This window comes from Camelus bactrianus, chromosome 2 (assembly GCF_048773025.1).
Source record: "Camelus bactrianus isolate YW-2024 breed Bactrian camel chromosome 2, ASM4877302v1, whole genome shotgun sequence".
NCBI lineage: Eukaryota > Metazoa > Chordata > Mammalia > Artiodactyla > Camelidae > Camelus > Camelus bactrianus.
In genome coordinates this window covers 82,753,430-82,776,786 of record NC_133540.1, presented here as the reverse complement: position 1 = coordinate 82,776,786, position 23,357 = coordinate 82,753,430, and the positions used below count along the sequence as shown (strand labels likewise).

At 35.8% G+C, this 23,357-nt stretch overlaps 1 protein-coding gene across 8 annotated transcripts; it reads left to right on the top strand.

Moving 5' to 3' along the window:
- The first annotated feature begins 414 nt into the window (after window positions 1–414).
- SULT1B1 (sulfotransferase family 1B member 1) lies at window positions 415–21,031 on the top strand. 8 transcript variants are annotated; one of them, XM_045506198.2, is made up of 11 exons: window positions 415–585; window positions 1,242–1,316; window positions 4,439–4,533; window positions 6,505–6,675; window positions 7,581–7,709; window positions 9,472–9,561; window positions 10,801–10,898; window positions 12,632–12,758; window positions 13,397–13,491; window positions 16,834–17,014; window positions 19,868–21,031. In XM_045506198.2, the coding sequence occupies exons 4-11, from the start codon at window positions 6,528–6,530 to the stop codon at window positions 19,978–19,980; spliced, it is 981 nt and encodes a 326-aa protein (XP_045362154.1). In that variant the 5' UTR covers window positions 415–585; window positions 1,242–1,316; window positions 4,439–4,533; window positions 6,505–6,527; the 3' UTR covers window positions 19,981–21,031. The 8 variants fall into 8 exon arrangements, with proteins under 8 accessions (XP_045362154.1, XP_045362157.1, XP_045362155.1 ...); XM_045506201.2 differs by lacking the exon at window positions 1,242–1,316; XM_045506199.2 differs by lacking the exon at window positions 4,439–4,533.
- The last annotated feature ends 2,326 nt before the right edge of the window (window positions 21,032–23,357 follow it).

Genomic DNA, 23,357 nt, shown 5'->3' with positions numbered 1-23,357 from the left:
CGTTTCTGATGTCAAAATTATTTTACCCTTGGTATATGCTTTTTTCATGATATTGGAAACTCATGTTTCTTTCAGATGAAAACTCACACATATGTGTACATGCACAGAAACACACACACAATGGCTTTCCAATGTAACCAAAATTATTACAAGACATTCTTAGAAGTTGTAGAGAAGCAACGGGTATCCGTCCACTGACCCTTCAGGTTCTTTCCCTATGTATTTCTCTCAAACCCTTTGAAGGAGTGTGGAGAACTTTAAATCCAGGTAATCTCTTGACTTTATTTACTTTTGGTCTCCACCCTGATCCATTTCCTTCTCAAGGCTTCCTGGCTTTTCCAGCTATTGAAACAACAGGCCCTGCCTCTGTGTGTATAGTTCAAACCTTGTATATCTTAACAGCCTATGAAGTCACTGACTACAGCCTTCAGATCATATCTTTAAGCTTATTTTTCTTCCCTGGAGTGAGTCTCCTGGGGCTTCTCTTGCCTGCCCTTCCAAGGACTACCATCTGTACCCAGAGGTCCCTTTGGCAGCTGCACCACTAACTGAAATTTAAACTGAAAAAGGAAATTCAACCGCAAGGTAAAATTTTCTTTTTCAATCTCTTTTCTCTTCTAAGTTTTGATCTTGCATCCACAGAGCATGGTTCTCCCTGAATGGTTTCCATTTTGAACACATGTTTATAATTGGGATGTTTTTCCCTAATTGCAATTTTCTCACAGGAAACTCAGTGTTGTTGTTGACGCTATGCAGGCTTTCTCAGACTTTCAGTGATCGCTTTTACTTTTCTGGGTTCAGTGAGACTCTTGTGAAGAATGTCAGGGTTGGGGGACTTCTCATAGAACCGTAAGCCTCATAAAGGAAGAAGGAATCCACTTGTAGTCCTCCCTTCTCTTCCCCCACCCCCATGTACACACCTGCATGCGCGCGCACACACATCACTTTAACATACTTTCCAGAATACAGAACATGTTATTTAATTCACTTATTTTAGTGGCTTGATGTGGACCAAGCAGAGCTGTACTTTGTTAGGGTGAAACAAATGGAAGAGATACTATTTTCTCATTAAAATAACCATTCAAAACAAACGAATGAGATGTATTAAAATAAACATGGTATACCCACCTGAAGAAAAAAAAAAAAAAGAACCATTCAGGTTTAATGTCAGATGACTCGGTGTCTCCTAAGAGGGGCATTATTTTCCACTTTTCTCTTTTTTCCTTTTTTCCTTTTTAAAGCCAGTTTTAGGCATTGAGACTTTCAGCCTGCGGCTCGATCTAACTAGGAAGACGCGCAGTGCCATGTAAACTACAGTAAGTAACCGCGTAACGTGGTCTGTCACTTTCACGTAAGACTTACAAGATTTTTAGGAACGAATTTTTATATTCTAAAGTAAATGTCATTTATAAACCATCTTCCAGGGTATCTGACTCAATCACATTAGTTATCAGTTGTTGTATGTCTTTGGGTCCCCTCCCCTGAATTTACCTTCTCACATAATTCTAAACCTCATCATTCACTGGTCGTGATGCGGCAATGCTAATTCAGGACTGCTCCTCCTAAGTCCCTGAGTTGGTTACACCCACGTCCCAGATGTGACTAGGATGTGTTCACAATCCGCTGCTTTATTTTCATCTTGTTACTCATATCCATAGTTCTCTGACAACATTTTTGCAGCATAAGGAACGTAAGCTTTTTGTCAGAGGGTAGTTGGCTTTGTCAAAAAAAAAAAAAAAAAATTCCTTACAAACTGTGAACACCCTTATTTGAATGAGGTAAATCAGGAACATCTTTTGACTCTGGTCAGGCCCACCGACATAGATTTGCAGTATGACTAAGAGCAGAGCTAGGAAAACAAGTCAATTTCTGAGTCACGCACTCACTTGCTGTGTGTGTGAGGAGACTCCCTGCAACTCCGTTTCCTAATCACTCCCACAAAATGAAAGTAAGGCTTATCGTCACTGTGGGTAATGATCAGAGGTCATATATGTTAAGCATAATCAATACAATTTAATTTCTAGGAGACGCAATTCATTTTGATGAATCATTTATGTTTACCTTGTATTATTAGAGAGTAGATAAAAAGTGGTTTAAAATCATGCTTCCTAAATTTTCTTGTGCTCATAAATCACTTGAGGATTTTATTAAAATACAGATTCTGATTCTAGATTGCGGCCTGAGATTCTGCATTTCTAACAAGCTCTCAAGTGATGACAATAGTACATGGCATTTGTACATGGACAGTATTTAAATAACGATTTTGAATCAATTATACAAATATAAAATAATAGTATAAGTTACGTTAAAATAAAGAAAAAAATGGAAAAGACATGAACTAGGACCAGCACTGATATTTAAATGTATAACATAGTGTTAATCACTTACTATGCGGGGAATAAATGTGTCTATATAATTTGTAACTGATGATATATAAAACTGTATCCTCAATATCCATTTGCTTTCTCATAATAATCTGTATACATAATAAGAGTTGGTAAGTGGAATTATATTTCTGAATTTTACATTCTGGAACCAAAGAAGAAAAAGAGGGCCTCACTTGTTTCCCTCGATTAATTCAGACTATACAAGTATTCAAATGAGATTTTGAATTGATATTTACCTTTGTATTATCTGGGAAGAAACGATTTTCTAGGAAATTAATAGAGGAAAGCTATTTCATTTATTATGCAAAATTCAAATCTAATATCTGAATATACTATGTTGACTTCTGCTGTCATTCATCCCTTATATTCAAACTCGGAAGTAGCACTATCCCCAAGGTCTTAGAAGAGTCTGGATGAGAAGTGCAGGTCTCACTATTCATTCATTCATTCATTCAGTCCATCCAGTACCTACTTTATTCCAGGTTGAGTGTTTACATACTCAATTTCTCGTCTTTCCATCTCCTCCTTTGCTAAGTTCCTGGCCATTACTTGTTCCTTTCATGAGGCTGCCAACATGTTCTCCAGTAATTCATGCTGGAGAATTTTTTTCTACTAGAACCTGCCCCTGCACTAACAAAGGTACTACAGAAGCAATCAGATACTTTATCAAAAATAGAGGATAAATGAGAAGCATAGAGAAGACAGCAATTTAACATAGAATATTTAATTTAATTTTCCTAAACGCCCGCTCATTGGCACACTTGCCTTAGGCTTTTGCCTGCTCTAAACCTGTCTGTGTCTACTCTGTGCTAGATTCTGCTCTGTCATTAATCTACCCTTTTCTAGGCCTCTGAGTCCCTAATTCTTCTACTCTGTGAGCAGTAAGGAAAATACAAAATTCAAATTATTTTCACCATATTTCTAGCATAAAATGCTGTCTATTTTAAGACAAAGCCATTATTCAATAACTATTTTTACTGGAGAAATTAAAAGATACATTATTTTTGTGTGCATACCCATTAATTATAAGATAGAAAATCTGACATATAATGCATGTCTTACAATGTAAAAAATTTTTTAATGTGTCCAGCTTTCTCTCTTCTAGACTTTTTTAAGGGGTTGAGGAGTGAGGGTGGCAGCAGGATGTGGAGGAGTTACCTCTAAAATACCAGGCTGCTACACCAAAATATTTTTTTCCTAATCAAAAGCAGGTCTTTTTGTCTACAAATCAGTGTTAGGCATATGAGTTTAAGCAGCAGCTAGCTTTCATAGTAGTGATTTCACTTGTGGTCTCATTACACAAGTGACTAAGGAAAGCTGAGCAAGTGCAGCCAATGTTTAAAGTGCCCTCAGGGAAATTGGAATCACCAAATTACTGACAAAATATTTGCCTGATAAAAACATATGTATCAATCAATTTGCCAAACAGAGGTTGGCAACCTCTGATATCTAGTCATAGTTATTTTACTAGAAGCAACAGAAGTTTATTTAAGATATTACATAATTTAGGTTGTTATTAATTCAAACTCTATTCATCTGGTTGTATCCATTATTGTTGACTGACAGATCCTCAGAAATAAACGGAACAATAGATTATGAAGACTTTTATAATGTCTACATTCTACAGTTTCTTCTATTTCTGGGACGTTTACGTTCCATGAGGGCCAGGGGGAGAGGTTGTAAAATGAGAAACACATAAGCAAGAGCAAGGCTAGAGTTTTCCTTACAAAGTTCAGTGACAATGAAGCAGAAAAAAAATGAGTAGCCCCTCTGTGATGGTCAGTTTTGTGTGTCAACTTGATTGGACCATAGAGAGCCCAGATATTTGTTCAAACATTCCAGGTGTGTCTGTTAGTATATTTCTGGATGAGATTAGTGTTCGAATTGGTAGACTGAGTAAGACAAATTGCCCTCCCTAGCGTGAATGGGCCTTATCCACTCAGCTGAAGACTTGAGTAGCATAAAAAGGCAGACCTTCCTGGGAGTAAGGGGAATTTCTCCTGCCTACCTTCATACTTGAACTAAAGTATTAGTTCTCCTTGGGTCTCTAGCCTGCTGGCTTTCAGATAGAAACGACAACATTGGCTGTCCTGTGTCTCCAGCTTGCTAACTGCAGATCTTGGAATTTGTCTACCTCTACAATCATGTAAGTAAATTCTCACCCCTCTCTCTTTACCTCTCTCTCTCCTTTGCCTGCATTATATATGTGTGTGTGTGTGTGTGTGTGTGTGTGTGTGTGTGTGTGTGTGTATCTCCTATTGATTCTGTTTCTCTGGAGAACCCTGACTAATAGTCTATCAAGACACAATGAGAACCTTAGCAGATCAATGAGATTCTAATTCAAGTTTAGTATTATTAGGATTATTATGATAAGAATAGTTATTAATCAAAGAGTATACAAAGCAATTTTTATATTATGTGTATACACATAAAGAGATATATTATAAGTAATTGGCTTAGGTGATTTTAGAGGGAGGCAAGTCCCGCGATCTACAGGATGAATTGGCAAGCCACAGACCTAGAATAGCTGATGAATTAGTTCCAGTCTGAGTCTGAAAGCCCAAGAACAGAAGAGCTAGTGGTATGGTTCCAGGTCAAAAGCTGCCAGGCTGCAAATCCAGGAAAAGCCAACATTTTAGTTCCATTCTGGAGGCAGGGGAAAAAAACTGATGTTACAGTTTAAAGGTCATCAGGCAGGAAGCCCGATTCTTTCTTACTCAGACATTTTGTTCTAGTCAGGCCTTCAAATGATTAAATAAGGCCCACCCACATTAGACAGAACAATCTGCTCTATTTAAGACACCGATTTACATGTTAATATCATCCTAATATACCCTCACAGAAACACCCAGAATAATATTTGACCAAGTATTTGAGCATCTCATAGCCCAATCAAGTTGACACATAAAATTAATCATCGTAGCTTCTAACCAGGATAGAGTAACAAAAAATAAATTTGCCCTGGAAACAACCACAATGAACAACAGTGGATAGAAAACAAAAGAAGCCCTACAATTTCCCCAGCTAACTGCCTTGCGAGAATTCCCAGGCAATAGCACAGGAAGGAAAACCCCAGACACAACACCAGGCATCTAATAAAAAATATCAAGAATGACTAGCAGAAGAAGGCAACCATAGTGGAAGGAAATTTAGTCAATTGAAAACAACCTTGAATTTACATGGATGTCAGAATTAGCAAATAAAGACATTAAACTGTCACTATTTGTATATTCAAAATGCTAAAAAAGTTGAGACAGGAGAAGTATAATCATTCACAAAATCATCTTCTGGAGATGAAATCTACAATGTCTGAGGGAAAAATGCATTGGATGGGATTAACATCAGAGTACACATTGCAAAGGGAAAAGTTAGTGAATATGAAGAAATAGCCATAGATGTTGTCCAAAATGAAACACAAAGAGAGGGAAAAAAAGATTTTTAAAAGTAAATAGAGCTTAAGTGAGCTGTGAACAACTTTTTGTGTCCTGGAGTCTCAGAAGGAAGAGAGAAAGACAGAAAAAAATAATTTGAAGAAATAACGACTGTAAATGCTATACATGCCCAATTCTCAGAAGCTCAATAAACTTGAAGCACCGGGACACACATAAACCCGGGACCATAACCACACCAAGGTATGCCATAATTTAATTGCCCGAAACTAATGATAAAGAAAGGATATCTTAGAAGCAGACAGTGAAAGCAAATGCATTATATACAGAAGATCAAAGGTAAAAAAGACAAGTTTCCTGTAAGAAAAAATGAAGTGCAACTGAAGTGTAATGATAAGTGATAGGTTTATTTTTCCAGGTATTTTTAGCATACTTCTGTGAAATGTGATTTTTTTAATTCAAAGTAATACATACAGCTCCATTTCTGTCCAAAGCCTCCACTAAAGACCTTTGTTCTGCTTGTCGCAGAGCCAGCTGCTACTCTTGCAATCCACAGCTGTATGCGCATAAAAATGCCCTTTGTATTTAGACCTCTGGTGTTCAGTGGTTAAAGACCAACTTTGCTCTGTGTCAAGTTACAAAGTCTTAAGAATAACGTTACTTATTTAGCTTTTGACTTTTATCCTCTTTATTTCTCCATGATTTGATTGTGCAAATATTCTATTAAGTATTCGTACAATCTGAAACAAAAATGACTTCCCAAAATGACGTCCTGAGAAAAAATCTGAAGATAGTCCGTGGCTGTCCCATCACCTACGCTTTTGCAAGTGGCTTGGAAAAGATTGAACAGTTCCAAAGTAGGCGGGATGACATAGTGATAGCCACTTACCCCAAATCAGGTGAGTTTTTTTCCCAGACAAATGTGGGTCTGACTTTGACTTTTATTTCCTGAAAATTAGCTTCTCTACAAAATCATTAATGTTCTAAATAAAATTAGCATTCTTAGCAGTCAGTATAGCTGATTCAAGAAAACCAGATGTGGGGCGTGAGAAGGGCTGTGTCCCAGGCTTTGGTTGAGCCCCTGGGACGTGCCACGCCAAGTGTGGGTCCTTGGCTTCACACAGGAAAGAATTCAAGAGTGAGTCACAGTTGAGTGAAGGAAGATTTATTCAGGCAAGAGAAAGGCAAGAGAAAGGCCACGAGGTGTGGGGGTTGGGTACTCAGATTAAAAGTAGGTACACATTCCACAGAGAGTGTGGGCCATCTCCCGACGAATGGAGAGAAAGAGGCCGGGCCCATGAGGGGCAGTGTTGCCCATTTTTATGGGCTTTGGTAGCTTCATATGCAAATCAGTGGAAGGACCAGTCTAACTAGCCTGGGGAAGGGGCTGGGATTCCCAGGAAGGTGGCCGTTTCCCACTCTTGGACCTTTTGTGGCTAGCCTTGGGGCTGCCATGGTGCCTGCTATTCACCATGCTAACATATTACAATAAGAATATAATGAAGCTCAAGGTCTACTAGAAGTCAAATCTCCCACCATCTTGAGCCTCAGGGCCTGCTGGGGGTTGACTCTTCCACCATTTTGATGTTATTCGCTGTAGCATTCCTTGAATGGCTGTGCCCTGCCCCCTTCCTGTCTCGTAGCCATCTACTTTGAGTATACTAAAAAGGGCATTTAGGCATAGAACGGGAAACTGCAGAATTAAGTTTCTAAGAGAATATATTAAGATAGTAGGCTTCCAACAGGAACCTTTTCCCCCTAGATTCAGGTGAAGGTTGTAAAAGAATGTTATTTATTGCCACAGGTACCACCTGGATTAGTGAAATTCTGGACATGATTTTAAATGATGGAGATGTTGAAAAATGTAAGCGAGATTTTATAACTGCTAAAGTTCCAATGCTGGAAATGGTTCTCCCTGGAGTAAGAACTTCAGGTAATTTTAAATCACCCAGGAATTATAATTTTGTAATTTGTAGAAAATAACTAAAATTTTGGTTGATAGGCAAAAATGTTTCTTGTCTTTTACTGAGTTTTTTTGTGCAGAATTTACCAGATTAGGACAATAATTTCTTAATTTTGGACATTGCTGAAATTAAATAAGTAAAGAAATACCAATGCCTCTCAAAATATAAAACTTATTATTAATTGAATTCATTTTTCATTCTACAAATATTTATTCATCGTTTCTAAGAACTAGGCACTATGTTATGGGCTAGATATAAAGTGATCAGGAAATTAGATGCCCTGCCCACAAGGAGCTTGCAATAATATTGTGACATTAAACAAGTAAATAAACTAACAATACATGAATATTATTGGTCAATGTATCCAAAGAATAGGGCTCTAAAGAGAACAAGAGGAGAGTTTTCTTTCAATTGGATATTCAGGGATATCAACTGTGAATGGAGACCTAAAGCCACACATGTAGTTGGAGAAAGCATATTTCAGGACTTGTGGGTATGAGGCCCTAGATGCAGAAAAGACCTTGGTTTAGTCCAGGGACTGAAAAAAACCCACCACCACAACAACAATGAAAGACAGGAAAAGTGAGAACAATTGGAGACTAGACAGAAATCACGTAGGGCTTGTAATTTTCAAGAAATACTCAGTGAGCTAAGAAAGAATCAGCAGGGTGTGGTGTTCTGTAGGCAAGTGATAAGGGTTCAAAAAGCAAGGCCTGCCTTTCCCACGCTGCTAGAAACCTGGGATAAGAAGACTGTAGTATGATGGTGAATATCTATAAATTTAAAGAGCAGAATCCAAATTCCTCCCCTTTGGGAGCCATTTACTTCCATAGGCAGAGAAGGATCAACAGAGGTGTCATTCCTTCTATGTGGCTGCCTAAAATCAGAAAGCAAATGATAAAGCTTAGAACTAAAGGATTATTCTGGGACAAGCAACCAAAATGAATGCAAGAGTGCGCTGACTCCAGAGCCATAGAAAAGTCTGAAATAACAAGTGACAGAATCTAAGTAACCAGGGACAGGGGAGTCAGGGATTACGGGCAGAGACCAAGGGCTGCGGGTGGGGAGTGAGGCTGTGGGGCATCACCAGAGAGTGAGCAGGGGAGGTTCAGCAGGTAGAGTAGAGGAAACTGTTGCTCAGATTTACCCTGGAGCCTGAATGTGAATACTTGCAATGCCATTATGTACTCCCAGCAATCATGTTTGTGCATGTACAGGGTTCATTGAAAGGACTTCACGTAGCAAAAGAATTACAAGATGGGAGAGGGTGAGAAATCTTTTGGTGAAGTTGAGGAAGGAAAGAGAAAGAATGGATAGGGAAAACTTCATAAAACAAACAGACATAAAATTCCTCGTCATGGCATTGAGGAAGAGTGCGCTGTGGGAGATTGTGATTTCTCACTTCTGCATGCTGGATAAAGTGGTTGTAGCTACCAGTGGAAGCATAATGAAATGCCTGGTAGAATTTTACAGATGTATAATTAACGCTTCCAGATAAAATCCAGGATACCAAATTAAATTTGAAAATCAGATACATAGCTCTTTTATTTAGTGTAAGTATATCCCAAATGGTTCAGAGGAGATACTTATACTAATAGGTGTCTGTTGTCTACCTGAAATTCAGATTTAACTGGGATTCTTGTATATTTATTTCCTAAGTCTGCCAACCCTCTCTGCACTGATTTTACGGGGTTCTTCATACAACCATGTGCTATGACCTGTTCTCCCCAGAATATTTATTGGTGAACAAAACAAGCTACATCCCTGCTCTTATGGAATCTCCATTTCAGTGCATGTGTTTGGGAATGAAGATGGGAAGAGGTATGGGAACTGACAATAAACAAACAAATATAAACTGTCAGACAAAAATAAGTGCTGTATAGAACATTTTTAAAAGGATGCTATATTAGAAATTGAGTGGCTTTTTAGCATATGTAATTAAGTTTTGTAAATAACTGAAGCATAGTATTGCTTTGAATGAGTGAGTCAGGTATAATGTGGGGCAAGTGTGCCACTGTATGCAAAAGATGGGAAGATAATATAGGATTAATAGGTAATCTATAGGTTAGCTTGGATATAAGTAATACTGTGAAAAAAAATGCATAGGACTCTAAGATTTATTGGATGTGAGACTTGGAGGAGGAGACTACTATAATTGAGATTTTAAGATCGATGACTCTGTAGGGGATGGCATCATTAACAGATATATCTGAGCTATGAGAAAGGCCACTGAGTCCATTAAAAAGTCATAAATTAAAAGGATTAGCCCAGCTCTTCCTAGTCTATGTCTGAAATTCTATGAGTATGCCTTTACTCCAAAAGTGCCTTCTGACTGGGCAAGTTATTTACATAGTGATCCAGGCCCCTGGGATCTTCCCAGCTCTTAATATAGAAAATAAATGGATACTTTCTGTCTCAAGAAGTTTGTATATCCCTAACCCAAAGACTTAATTTGAAACTAAATTCTACCATATGTTAGGTGTATGACTTTGGAGAGTTTAGCTAATACCCAAAAACCATACAACAATTTCATTTGGTATTTATGTAGTATATGTATGTATATATAATATATGACACATAAAGGAAATAACGAAAATGCAGATACAGCAGCTGATGCTATACAAAGATATCATCTATACTAACATAGCTGCCACAAAATAATAGTCTATGTGAGAATTACTAGCTGTCAATATCTCTTTGACATAAAAAAACATTTTTATAATTATTTATAATAATGCACATTATAAAACTCCAAATTGCTAAAGTTGGTATAACTACTCCTTATTTTGGAGGTGAAGAAAGTGAAGCCTAGAGACTGAGATACTTCCAGATGTTTCAATGATAAATAAGAGATGAAAGGATTTGAACGAAAGAGCTAACCACAGAACCCAAGCTCTTAACCATTAGAAAATACTGCCTCTTAGAATGCTTGTGAATGGTTCAAAATTTGACAGCATTATATACTGCTTAGAAATATCCTGAAAGGTTGGTTGAGAAAATCAGGAAATGCAGGCTCTTTGGAAACTCTAGTATCTCTATAATCAAACCAAATTTTCCCAGGGATAGAACAATTAGAGAAGAATCCATCACCCCGGCTTGTGAAGACGCATCTACCAATCGATCTCATTCCCAAGTCTTTCTGGGAAAACAACTGCAAGGTATACTCATTTACAAGTCAATTCTTTAACGTGTGGCCCTTGCCTCTTTCTCATTCACACAGTAATAAAGTTAATGGCTCAAATGTTTTGTTTACTTGTTACCATGAGAACTGAGCTACATATGAAAGTGTTTCAGTTTAAAAAATACATGGTTAGCCTAAACCTACATACTCAAATTTTCCAAAGTGATGTAGCAACAAGATCCTTATCTCAGCACAGTATTGCTAATCTTATTTCCCAGCTGTCTGAGATATTCTGACCTTCTCTGAAAACTCAACGTAAGGATGTCGGTACTTATTTAATTGTTCGGTAAAGTTCTCTAGTGAGACACTTCAGCCTAGATACTCGCTTTGGGGAAACTTTTAAATTTGAGATTCAATTTTTTTCAATAACTGTGAAGCTATTCAGGTTATCTATCTGACCTTTGCTAGTTTGTGATACGTAAGGAATTCTGAGTTGTTGAATTTTGTAATGAAAAGTTGTTAATAATATTCTCTTCTTATTCTTTCTTTTAAGACTTTATTTTTACAGTAATTTTATTTATTTTTAAAGCACTTTTAGATTAGCAGCGAAGTTGAAAGGATGTTAAAGAGATTTTCCATATCGCCTCTGCTCCCACATCCATAGATTCCTCCTTAGCACTCTCTCTCACGTCTCACCGGAGTGGTACACTTATTACAACTGATGAACCTACATGGATACATTATTATCTCCCAAAGTCCATAATTTACATAAGGGTTCACTCCTGCTGTTGTTCATTCCATGGGTTTTTACAAATGCATGATGACATGTATATATAATATTATAGTATCATACAGTGCAGTTTCACTGCCCTCTTAATTCCTCTGTGCCCCACCTACTCCTGCAACCCTGGCAACCACTGACCTTTCTATTGTCTCTGTGGTTTTACCTTTTCCAGAATGTCATATAGTTAGAATCATACAATATTTAGCCTTTTCAGATTGTATTCTTTCACTTAGTAATATGCATTTAATATTCTTTCATGCCTTTTCATGGCTTGATAACTTGTTTTCTTTTTAGTGCCAAATAATATTCCATTGTCTGGAGGTACCACAGTTTATCCATTCACCTACTGAAGGGCACTTTGGTTGCTTCCAAGTTTTGGCAATTATAAATAAAGCTGATATAAACATCCATTTGCAGGTTTTTGTGAGGTCTTTATTTTTCAACTCCTTTGGGTAAATACCAGGTAGTGCGACTTCTGGATCATTGATACGTTAAGTTTTGTAAGAAACTGCTAAAATGTCTTACAAAGTAGCAGTACCACTTGGCATTCCCACTAGAAATGAATGAGAGTTCCTGTTGTTCCACATCCACACCAGGATATGATGATGTCAGTGTTCTGGATTTTGGCCATTCTACTAAGTGTGGAGTGGTGTCTCAGTATCACTTTAATTTGCATTTTCCTGATGACATAGGAGGTGGAACATCTTTTTATACTATTATAATTCTTTTATTAGTTGCAGGATTTGTTGTGATACCTCCTGTTAGTAATTTGTGTCTTCTGTATTTATTTTGCCATTCTTGATAGATGTTTATCAATTTTATTGATTTTTTTAAAAAGATTCAGCTTTTGGTTTCATTAGTTTTCTTAATGTTTTCCTGTTTTTAATTTCATGGATTTCAAATCTGTTGTTTTATGTGCCTATATGTTACATTTGTTTCTTCAGTAAGATATCATGCACCTAATTTTCTTCCTTCTCCCCCTGCAGATGATTTATCTGGCTCGAAATGCCAAGGATGTCGCAGTCTCGTATTACCATTTTGACTTAATGAATAATTTGCAACCTCTTCCTGGAAGCTGGGAAGAATATCTAGAGAAATTCATAACTGGAAATGGTAGGTAGGCCTTGGCTTAAAATTAATAATTTTAAAAAAATGTAATATAATACTATTAATCATTACTGGCATGTATTTTCCTTTCAAAACACAGTAACAAGTACATTCAAATTGCATTTTAAAAAATTAAATCAAATACATCTAGTATTTTATTATGGTATTCTAGTATTCAGTAGGTAAACCTGGTCTTAAACATTGACTTAATGAATATATTCTCAAATCTCTTTTCAGTTGCTAAAAATCTAATCTTAGTCCCTGCTTACAATAGAAATTATTTAAACTGCCAAAATCATTAGTTAGATCTGTTATACATGCACAGTACTTAGATAAATAGTTGATATGAGTACTTCATAAAAGTATAGTTTTCTTCCATGTGAGGCTAAGTATAACCTACTGGAGGTCAATCTATTTTCATTTGAAGTGCTTCTTTTGTGCTTCTTTATATATTTTTAAAAATCTGACTGTTTATACATCCATCAATGGCTGATTATCTATGTAATTATTTAAATTGGCTTTATAGTCTCAGCTCCCTTGATTACTAAATTCCACAAAATGTTTGTACAATTTGTCTCATTGCTCACAAACAAATCTTCAATCTGATGAATCCTTGTGGAATTAGACTGTTTCTCTGGTTTTAGTGGCCTTTGGTTCCTGGTTTAATCATGTGAAAAGCTGGTGGAAGAAAAAGGAAGAACACCCAATACTTTTTTTACACTATGAAGATATGAAAGAGGTAAAAGAGTAGAAATGCATTCTGCATAATTCCTCAACCACACCTGGGGGTAAAAGGAGTAACAGATTTTCTTAACTTAATCTGTGGAGTCTAAAATGATAATGATTGCTTTGCCTCTTTCCATGTCTGTTTACCCAAATCTTGCTAAGATCATTAATGACTTTATAAGTGAGAAATCAGTGACATTTATAAAAAAAAGGATATATCCTTTTTTAACTGGTGTGTTCTTTTGAGCATCTTTTCTTTTTGAAACTCTCTCCTGTGCTTTATGCGTTATCGCACTGTCATGATCTTCCTGTGCATCTCTACCTACCACGTAGTCTTTTTCTTTTTGAACTCCTTGCCATATTTTGGTGATCATGCCCATACCCACTGTGCTAATGACCCACCAAAAACTCCGTTTTAACTTCTACCCTGAATCCAAATCCATGCTTTTACTAAAATGACCATCTGATTTAACTTGTCCAAAACAAAACTCCACTGCTTCTCTCTCTCTGACCAGAAATACTTTTCTTTTATTCTCTCTTTTGGTTAATGATGTTATTTGTTCATCCAGTGTTCAAAGCTTGAATGTTAGTTGTCCTCATTGGCTTTCATACAGTGGATATGGTTCCTCTATATCCTGAACATCCTGCTGGTTCACACTCCCAACCTATTATATCTTTCAAATGTGTCCCTCTCTTTTACGTTCTTACTTCCTCATTCTTAGTCCAGGGACTGCTAAGCATTCATTTGGTTTGGTCTCCTGTATGAACTAGTATTAGCTCAAATACTGCTGCAAAGTTCCAGGCCTCTTCGTGGGCTATTTTACTTAAATTAGCCAAATACACAAAAACAGACAGATTCACACACATGCACACACACACACCTGCGAAATATGTGGAAACCAAGTTTATCTAATTATAAAAGCCTGAACATGCAAATGAGGATACTCTGTAGACTTTCATGTTCTTGATGGAAGACAAGTTTCTTTCTTATAACTGAATCCACAGTACCTCATATAGCACCTGTCACATAAACAGGGGCTCATGGTCACTTGTTGTATGAATAATTGATTGCTTGAATGAATGAATGAGCAGTAATAACAACATTTTAGTGACATCACTCCTACTTTGCATAACAGAAACCTTGCTCTCTGTAAAATCTCCCTTGCTCCAGGCATTTCTGAGAAACTCTCAGGGTATTTCTCACATCTCATCAATATGTGTGTCCTTTGCATTTTCAGTCCCTGCCCAGGCACCCATCCTCCATCACACTTGTTTGCAGCCCAAAAAGAATCTGTGATCTAAACATTACCATTTCCCCTTCATGCAGGCTTGAGGCAACAAATGTCAATTTGCTGACAATATAATACACAGCTGTAAAACTAAAGTGGTTTTATGAAACCACTTTTAAAAAGTGGTGATATCCCTTGAGTGTTAGATTAATCAGAGTTGTTATAAATTCTTCATAAGAGAGAAAATTGTTCTTCTGTACCCAATGTCTCTCTTTACTTCTTGGACACCAAAGTATCACTTATTAGCTTTATGAAAAGAGCAATTTTAGCTTCTGAATGTAGACCCTTTTCTCCATAGGATGAAAAAATGCGTTTCCTGGGCTGGGCTGGTATCCAAATGCTGAGGAAGATGTCATGTCACGCTGCTCCCCAGTATAATACTCTCTTGTCCAAACTTTCCCTCCGTATTCAGTGAAAATACCTTATTCTAATCAACTTGTTCACAGTGATTTTTCAGTCTATCCCAATCAGCCAGATATTCTGGATTCCATTCAAACCTGCTACATACATCAAACGTAATAGAAGATGTTTTTCTCCCATCACACAGTCATTTTTAGACAATGTTTTTATATGTATGTATATAAATTGTTTTAATAAAAATAACAATAGAACAAAAATTATAATTATATATAATTAAATTCAGAGAGAAGTCTAGTAATTTTTATCAGGCTGACAAGTGTCTACATCAATTCTCAAATTCCCGATCAATGATGTGAAAGAGAAACAGAGCAGAGGGAGATACAGTAGGAGGCAGCACTCTCTGCTTTAATGTCTACTGTTCTATAAACTCACATCATCATTGATATTTTGGCAGTGGGCAGATTATTCTTCAAGCAGTTTAAATCCCTAACAGAAATTGCTATTTGCCTGTCCACCTGTAGGTTCTTCTAGTATCACTACTAACTTCTCTTTTGGCCTTTATTCCACTATCATCGTTTCTGAACTTTCATTTATTTTAAGCCCTGACACCCCTTTAGTAGTCATCTTAATCTTTTCTCATTGAGATCTGATACATAGAATATTGCCGGGACGTCCCTTATAGGGAACTCCCTGCCAAAACATACCCATACGTGCACACGCACACACACACACACACACAGACATACATACACACAGTTAATAAGACTATTATTAAATACTATTGCTTCCCTCCTGGATAACAGATACAGTCCAAATCCTTCAGCAAGACATCCGAGGAGTTTCTCAATTTTACCCTAGTGCATCTTTCCAGATTTATAGCCTCTCTAACTCCTATGAACTACTCAATCCTGACTCCAACCACTTTACTTTTTGTCTCCCTTGAACACATTGTGAGACCCTATCCATCTGAGAGTTTTAATCATTTTTTTGTTGGAAATTCACACCTCAGGAGACCGTGCATCTTGGTAAATTGTGACTGTTTCTCAACTCCGCTTATATGTTACCTCCTTAAAAATCTTTCCAAATATATCCATGCAGATTAAGGCCTAGCTTTCTAAAAAGTTACAAATATTAAGTTTATGATATTAAAATCTGAAAATGATTCATTTTTCAGATTTTGTTCTTTTTATCCTCAGTGGTTAATGAATAATTTAGATTCTGATATCTTTGCACCTTCATTGGAGTAGATTTGTAATATTTTTTGTCCAAATAAGGTTTAATCAGTATTTTTACTCTAAGGCAAACATACCTGAAGTTGTCCCTAAATTGATTATTTTTGTTTTTAAATATTATTATTAAAAAGAAGAAAGCAAGTTTGATTAAGAACAGAAAAACAAAGGCAGAGAGAAGGAAAAGATACTGGATCCCTGAAACATTCACAGTTCAAATCGGATTATAAATTGAGCTTAAAATAAATTTTATAATTTTTTTCTCTAAATATTGTTAATATTTAGCTCAAGGCTTATTTTTACTGTACTTTGAATATAAACTAAAAGTATAGGCTCTAGAATAAATAAAATATTTCTATTCTACTTTTACTAAGTATAAATGATTGATTTTTTCATTTTTATGATTAATTTTTTCACATTATGTTAATGATTGATTGTTCACCATTTATTTGATTATGTCTCTTTACTCACTGATAGAATCCAAAGCAAGAAATCAAGAAGATTGCTCGATTTCTAGAGAAGAACCTGAGTGATGAAATGTTGGATAAGATCATCCATCATACCTCGTTTGAAATGATGAAGGACAACCCTCTGGTGAATTATACACATCTACCAAGTATGTTGATGGATCCCAGCAAATCCTCTTTTATGCGCAAAGGTGAATATTTTGCTGAGTTTAATTTTCATTTTTGCTTTCTTATGATTCACTCTAAAATGAGGACTAGCTTTGTAGTCTCTAACAAATTACTTAGCCAATTTGGGCATGAAGTTCTTCACTTGTAAAATAAAGACTCTAATAATACCTCTCACAAAAAGTTACTGAGTTAAATTAGAAATTATTAAAGGAAATAATGCCTGTAAACTTGTTACCAGAGCACCTTGTGTACGTGATACATATTTCTCTTCCTATTTACTACTCTGCTAAAAGGCACTGTTTTGTCAATTCTGATGTGAGTCGTTCTAAATTTTTTATTCCTAAGTCTTAATTGCAGTTCAAATTGGCCTAGGCTTCCTTCTTCTTTCCACTAATAACCTAATGTTACTCAACACAGTATCAACTTCTTTAAAGACCTCATATCATTTAGAAAGCCGTGGTCACTTTGTTAAGGATTCACCAAGACAAAGGACATTTTTTACCCTATGTGAAGTTTTTGCTCCCTAAGAATAACATCTGAATTATAAGAAACATGGAATCTAAATTTAACTTAGAAAGATGACAATAGAGAAATACAGCATCCTCTGTTAAAATAGAGCTTTACTTTCACTGAAGCAAATACTGTATATTGTGATTTATTGTATACAGTTTGTGTCAAAATGTGTTATTAACAATAACAATAATAAATTTAACAAATTATTAACTTAAATTTAAGCTGTTATCCACCTAGTAATGTCACCCGCTGCTTCAATATTCTTTCTTGAGTTGGAGAGAAAGAGATACAATTTCTGTTGGTGTGCTGGGAAGTAAACATAACCCTAGGACTACATTGTGCATATGAACGTGTGGAGCAAAACCCTCACTCTTGAAAGAATTATATGATTATAGATTTTTCTAACGCGTTTTTCTCTGTACCTTGAAATAGTCCTATTGTTTTCAAATTATTTTTTTTAATTTTCAGAAACACTACTTTTCAAAACGAACTCTAGTGTAAGAGGGCAAGACGAGTTTTTCATTATAAATGATGCATTAAAAATTCAAACAAAGAAGAGTGATACACACACACACACACACACACACACGAACATACATACACATTTTCCTGGTGGAAGAATCTGAGAAAAAAAAACCCTCTTTATTAAAAAGGCAAATTCTGATTATGCCAGATTGTGGAATGTGACTTCAAGGAGAGTTTTATCCCCAGTCCTGTGAAAACAGATATAATCTCATGATGTCTCATTAAAGTATAGAGATAGATGAGGCAAGCTCAGTGTCTGGATTCCATGGTTTCTCCAACTTCAAGGAAGAGTGAGTAAGAGAAACAGTCTGTACATCGCCTGTACAGTAAAGAACACATCCTTTGTGGTTAGATTGATATGGAATTTATCCAGGCTATGCCATTTCCTGCATCTATGACTTTAATAAATACATCTGCCTAAGTTTTGATAACATCACTGACAAAATGGAGAAAGTAACAACACCTGTAGCATAAGTTATGGGGGAACATAATGGTAAAAAGAAAATACAAGCATCCAGTACATTTTTTCTGACCCAAAATAATAGACTAATAAAGTCATTTTAGTCTAAATAGTTCAAGATTCATCTATCCATTTACTCATTCATGCATTCACTGAACACTTAAAGAATACCCTTTATTCATTAATTAACATCTAAGAAAAGCTGCTCATGAATACCTACGGGCAGCTCGTATTCCCTAGAACATAAGTGACACATACATTTGCTTCAAGAAGCTTATAATACAAGAGGCATGTATATCATAGATGTTGAAAAAGCTCAAAGATGAAGCATGAACAAAGGGACCGGCACAGCACACTCACTCTTGAAAGATGCCATGCTGGATAAATCAATGTCTTAATTTAGCCACACAATGGTAAAGGTGACAGGGAGAGAATAAATGATGTCCACAGTTTATGCTGATGTTGCAGCAAAATAGAAAACCCTGGGATTTTGCCAAAATTCATTTTTCACTTCCCACACTATTGAGAAGGGAATGTGTTTATGTATCTAATATTCATATTCAAAATAGATCATTAGAATACTTTGTAGATGGCTCTTTATTGTTTAAATCTGCACTTTCTGTTTTCCATCATATATTTACAGGTGTATTATCCCAAATATGCACTACCCTCACGTCCACTCCAAAGAGGACGTGCCATCTGGAGAAAATAGAGCAAAGTATAATAACCAAGCAAACAACCTTCTCTTGGGGATATTTTTCATTAAAAGGATTTAAAATCTTCATCAAGCCAACATGGGTTAATAAGGCTTGTGATTCAATACGATTATATTTAATGTTACATATAATGGCAAAATTAATGTTTTCCTCAAAACATATTTTTATGGTATTAACCATAAAAATTATTTATTTTTCAAATAATTATTTTTAAGCATCCAAGTATAAAAGATTAAATGTGAGTTTATATCCCAATAGTTTCACTTCTGCAAAAATGGTTCAAGGACATTTTATGTCTGACTTTAATGCTATTCTCATCCTCTAAAATTAAAATAAGATATGAGTCCAGTGAATTCAGAGAACACAAGCACCATCCAGATATCACAACACCCTCATTTACTATTTCTGGGAAATAAATTTTTCAGCTTTGTGTTTCATGATTTGATTGTGCTGCTGACCAGTTCTTTGTACCGTGTCCAAAAGGAACTCATGAAATAAAATATTCCCTGACCATTGATTCAGTGACCGGTGGTAACTCCATGACCCAGGACAATTAGAAACACTAAAAGAATTTCTTTCAGGAAACTATTGGTATACATTAACTCTTCCTTCACAATGGAAATATTTTATTCATTCGTATTTTTTTTATTTGTAAATTTTAGGGATTGCAGGTGACTGGAAGAATTACTTCACAGTGGCTCAAAATGAGAAATTTGATGCCATTTATAAGAAGGAAATATCTGAAACTGAACTTCAGTTCCGCATGGAGATTTAAAGAGCCTATACCGAAAATCTGAAGAAAGAACTGACCTGCAGCTTGCTGAAACAGGGGCAGTGATGGCTTGACTTGGGCAATCCAGTGGTTTTATAAAGAAGAAAAAATATGCTTTTAAAACTTTGATATTTCAGCATGGTTAATCAGGTCCCAGTTTTGCTCCTCATTCACTCTGAACTTCCAAATTCCCTAATGTTAGGACTAATCTTTACTTTTTTGTAGGTCATTCCTGCCTTTTCCTAGACTAGTACTGACAAGAGAAAGTTTCCTACTCAATCTCCGTATATTATGGTTTAGAATTAAGTTCTATGCCTTATAAATATGGCTCAAGAAATGCTGCTTTCACACTGACACTGTATTTCCCAGTTCTGCTCCAATTTTCCTTTCCTAAAAACTTGACCCAGGACACTCTATTCCACTTCTGTCTTCTGGATTTCAAGTTGTTCCTTGAGTCACTCATCTTGCAGAGGCTCTATTTGAATAATATGGTTCATGTTCCAGATAATGTGGTTCAGATTTCGGAAATATTGTTTCTATACCTAATTTCTGTGTGTCCAAATTTCTAACTTCTGATTATGTAATTTTTGAGCAAAGAACTGAAATCCACTTGATGTTCAAAAGGATTTTCTACCCAGTAAATAGAATTGTGCTTTGTCTTAATTCTAAGAAGAATGCTGAAATGATTTAATGAGACTTATCATACAATTTTTAATTATTGCTGCTACATTTTCACTTAAAGGTAAATTATTTAACCTGATAAAAGAAAAATTGGGAAAATAAATTGATGTATATTGTTTACAGTTCAAGGGACTGGGGATGTAACAATAGAGTGATGGGCATTATGCCTCCCCTCTCTGGTTTCAAATACAACAGTTGTGCTTTTTTTTTTTTTTTAATCTTTTTGTTTAGAACAGTTTTAGATTTACAAAATTATTGCAAAGATAGTACAGAGAACCTCATACCTGGAAATCTCACACCCAGTTTCCTCTATAATTAATAAACATTAATATGGCATACTTGTCACAATAAATAAAGAAATATTGCTGGATTACTACTAACTAAAGTCTAAACATTATTTCGATTGACTTGGTTATTCTCTAATGTTATTTCTTCTGTCAAGACCCTATCCAGGGCACCACATTACACTTAATTATCATATCTTCTTAGATTCCTTTTAGGTGTGAAAAGTTTCTTACACTTTCCCTGTTTTTGATGACCTTGACTCTTTCGAAGAGTACTGGCTAGCTGTCTTGTAGAATGCCTCTCAGTTGGCATTCATGTGGTGTTTTTCTCATGATTATACTGAACAAATATGTTCTGGTGGAAAAGATCACACACAGAGTTAAAGTATCATTCTCACCACATCACATCAAGAATATATACTAACTATATGACTTGCCAGTGTTGATGTTCATCTGGTTCAAACAGTGTTTATCAGGTTTCCATTGCAAAGTTCTGCTCTGTGTTTTATTCTCCCTTTCCATATTGTATACTTGGGAAGAAAATCACATCCTGCAGCTCACATTTAAGAAGCGTGAAGTAATGCTTCATCTCCTGACATAAGAAGTATCTATAGAATTTAGAAATATTCTGCTTGAGAGACTTTTAAATTCTCTACCACTTATTTATGTATTTAATCATTTATTTAAATCAGTGAGGACTCATAGGTATTTATTTTATACTTTTGGTTATAAATCAGTTATACTTTATTTTCTTCCTCAAATTTTTCCAATTTGTCTGTTGGGAGCTCTTTAAGTTGGCTTCTGAATTCCTTTGGCATACCAGCTTTATTGTAGATTTGTTTGTGTGTTTGTTTTGAGCATTTTTATTATTTTCTGGCAGTGCAGAATACTCCAGACCCATCTTACATAGTCTGTGTCCCAGTTGTAGACTCAGCCATTTCTCCAAGGGGCTCTGGTTCCCTTTTTGGAGAATGGTATTAGAAAAATCAAGATCTGAGTGCCAGGCGTGTTCATTGCTACTGTGTTGGCATTGCTTCTAAGCCCTCTTGACTGACAGAACAAGGAGTTACATGTGTGTATACTAACCTGTGTATAGACATATATGTATAAATATTTCTATAGGTAGCTATCTATATCTGTATTAAGTAAAACATGAGTTCACACCGATGTCTCCAACATTGATCCATGTGACAGGGATCATAATTATTATTATAATTTATATTTCACTACTATTTTTATTGATCATTTATTAAATATCATACAATCTTGTAGAAGTATTATTACATCAATTTTAAGGTGAAGAAACTGAAACTTGGAACTAAAATTTAAAGCTAAGCCTGCCTTGACTCCAAAATATCATTCTTAATCACTCTATGACATATTCGATTACTTCTCAAAATATTATCATGAATATAATCAGATAATGATGCCCAAGCTGACACTGTGAAGGTTCCAAGCTCTGTCCGGTCTCAGAGCCCTAGTGTTGCTGGGACACTGCCTGCAAACCTGTGACAATTGCATTTGTGAATGTTTTTGTTCTATAAGCTATGTTGTAACTGGTACTTATTTATTGTTTAAATAAAGATGGAAATAACTTAACTGAAGCTCATCTAGGTTAATGTACATTTCAAGTGATATGATTAGAAAGGAATGTCTTGGGTAAAATGCATAGAGGCCAAATAAATGACTAATAGTTTTTGTAATGCAGCCTGTTCATAAGGTGGGGCTTGGCTGTGCTCTGTTCTGTTCTGTTCTCTTCTATTCAGGGAGGAGAGAACAAGCTGTCATAAATCTTATGGAGACCCTTTCTGTGCAACTTTGAATATGAGAGAAAAAAGGGCAGAAAGAACAAAATATTTCCCCTCAACTTGGACCTTCTATATCTCCTCCCTTCTTTCAGTCTTAATAGCAGGAGTACCAAAATTCCTGAGCTTATTGGAAGCATTTGTAAAGAAAATAAGGTTCTTTGGGTTCTCTCTGGAGATTTTGATAAGATAGCTTGGACAAGGCCCTAGACTACGCATTTTTTAAAAACACCGAAGGTGATTTAATGGCTGTATTATTTATGACTATTTCCAAGTGATAAAGATGAACTATCCTTGTTTTTCAGGTAAGTGCCAGGTCGATAATTTCAATAGATAGATAGGTAGACAGATAGACAGATTGATAGATAAGACAGAAAACACTCTTTTTGTACTGATTGGAATTGGATTCATATTTGAAAATGCAAAAATTAAGCAAAAAAACTTAAACTCAGTCATTTAATATAATTTGAAAGGAAGAAGGAAGTTCATTGAATTATACATTTCAACACTGGGACTTTAGCCAAATATGCACTGTGTTTCAAAATAAAAGAAATGAGTAACTTTTCTGAGTACAGTTTGCTCGGTGTGTGAACTGTTCTTTAGCTTAAAC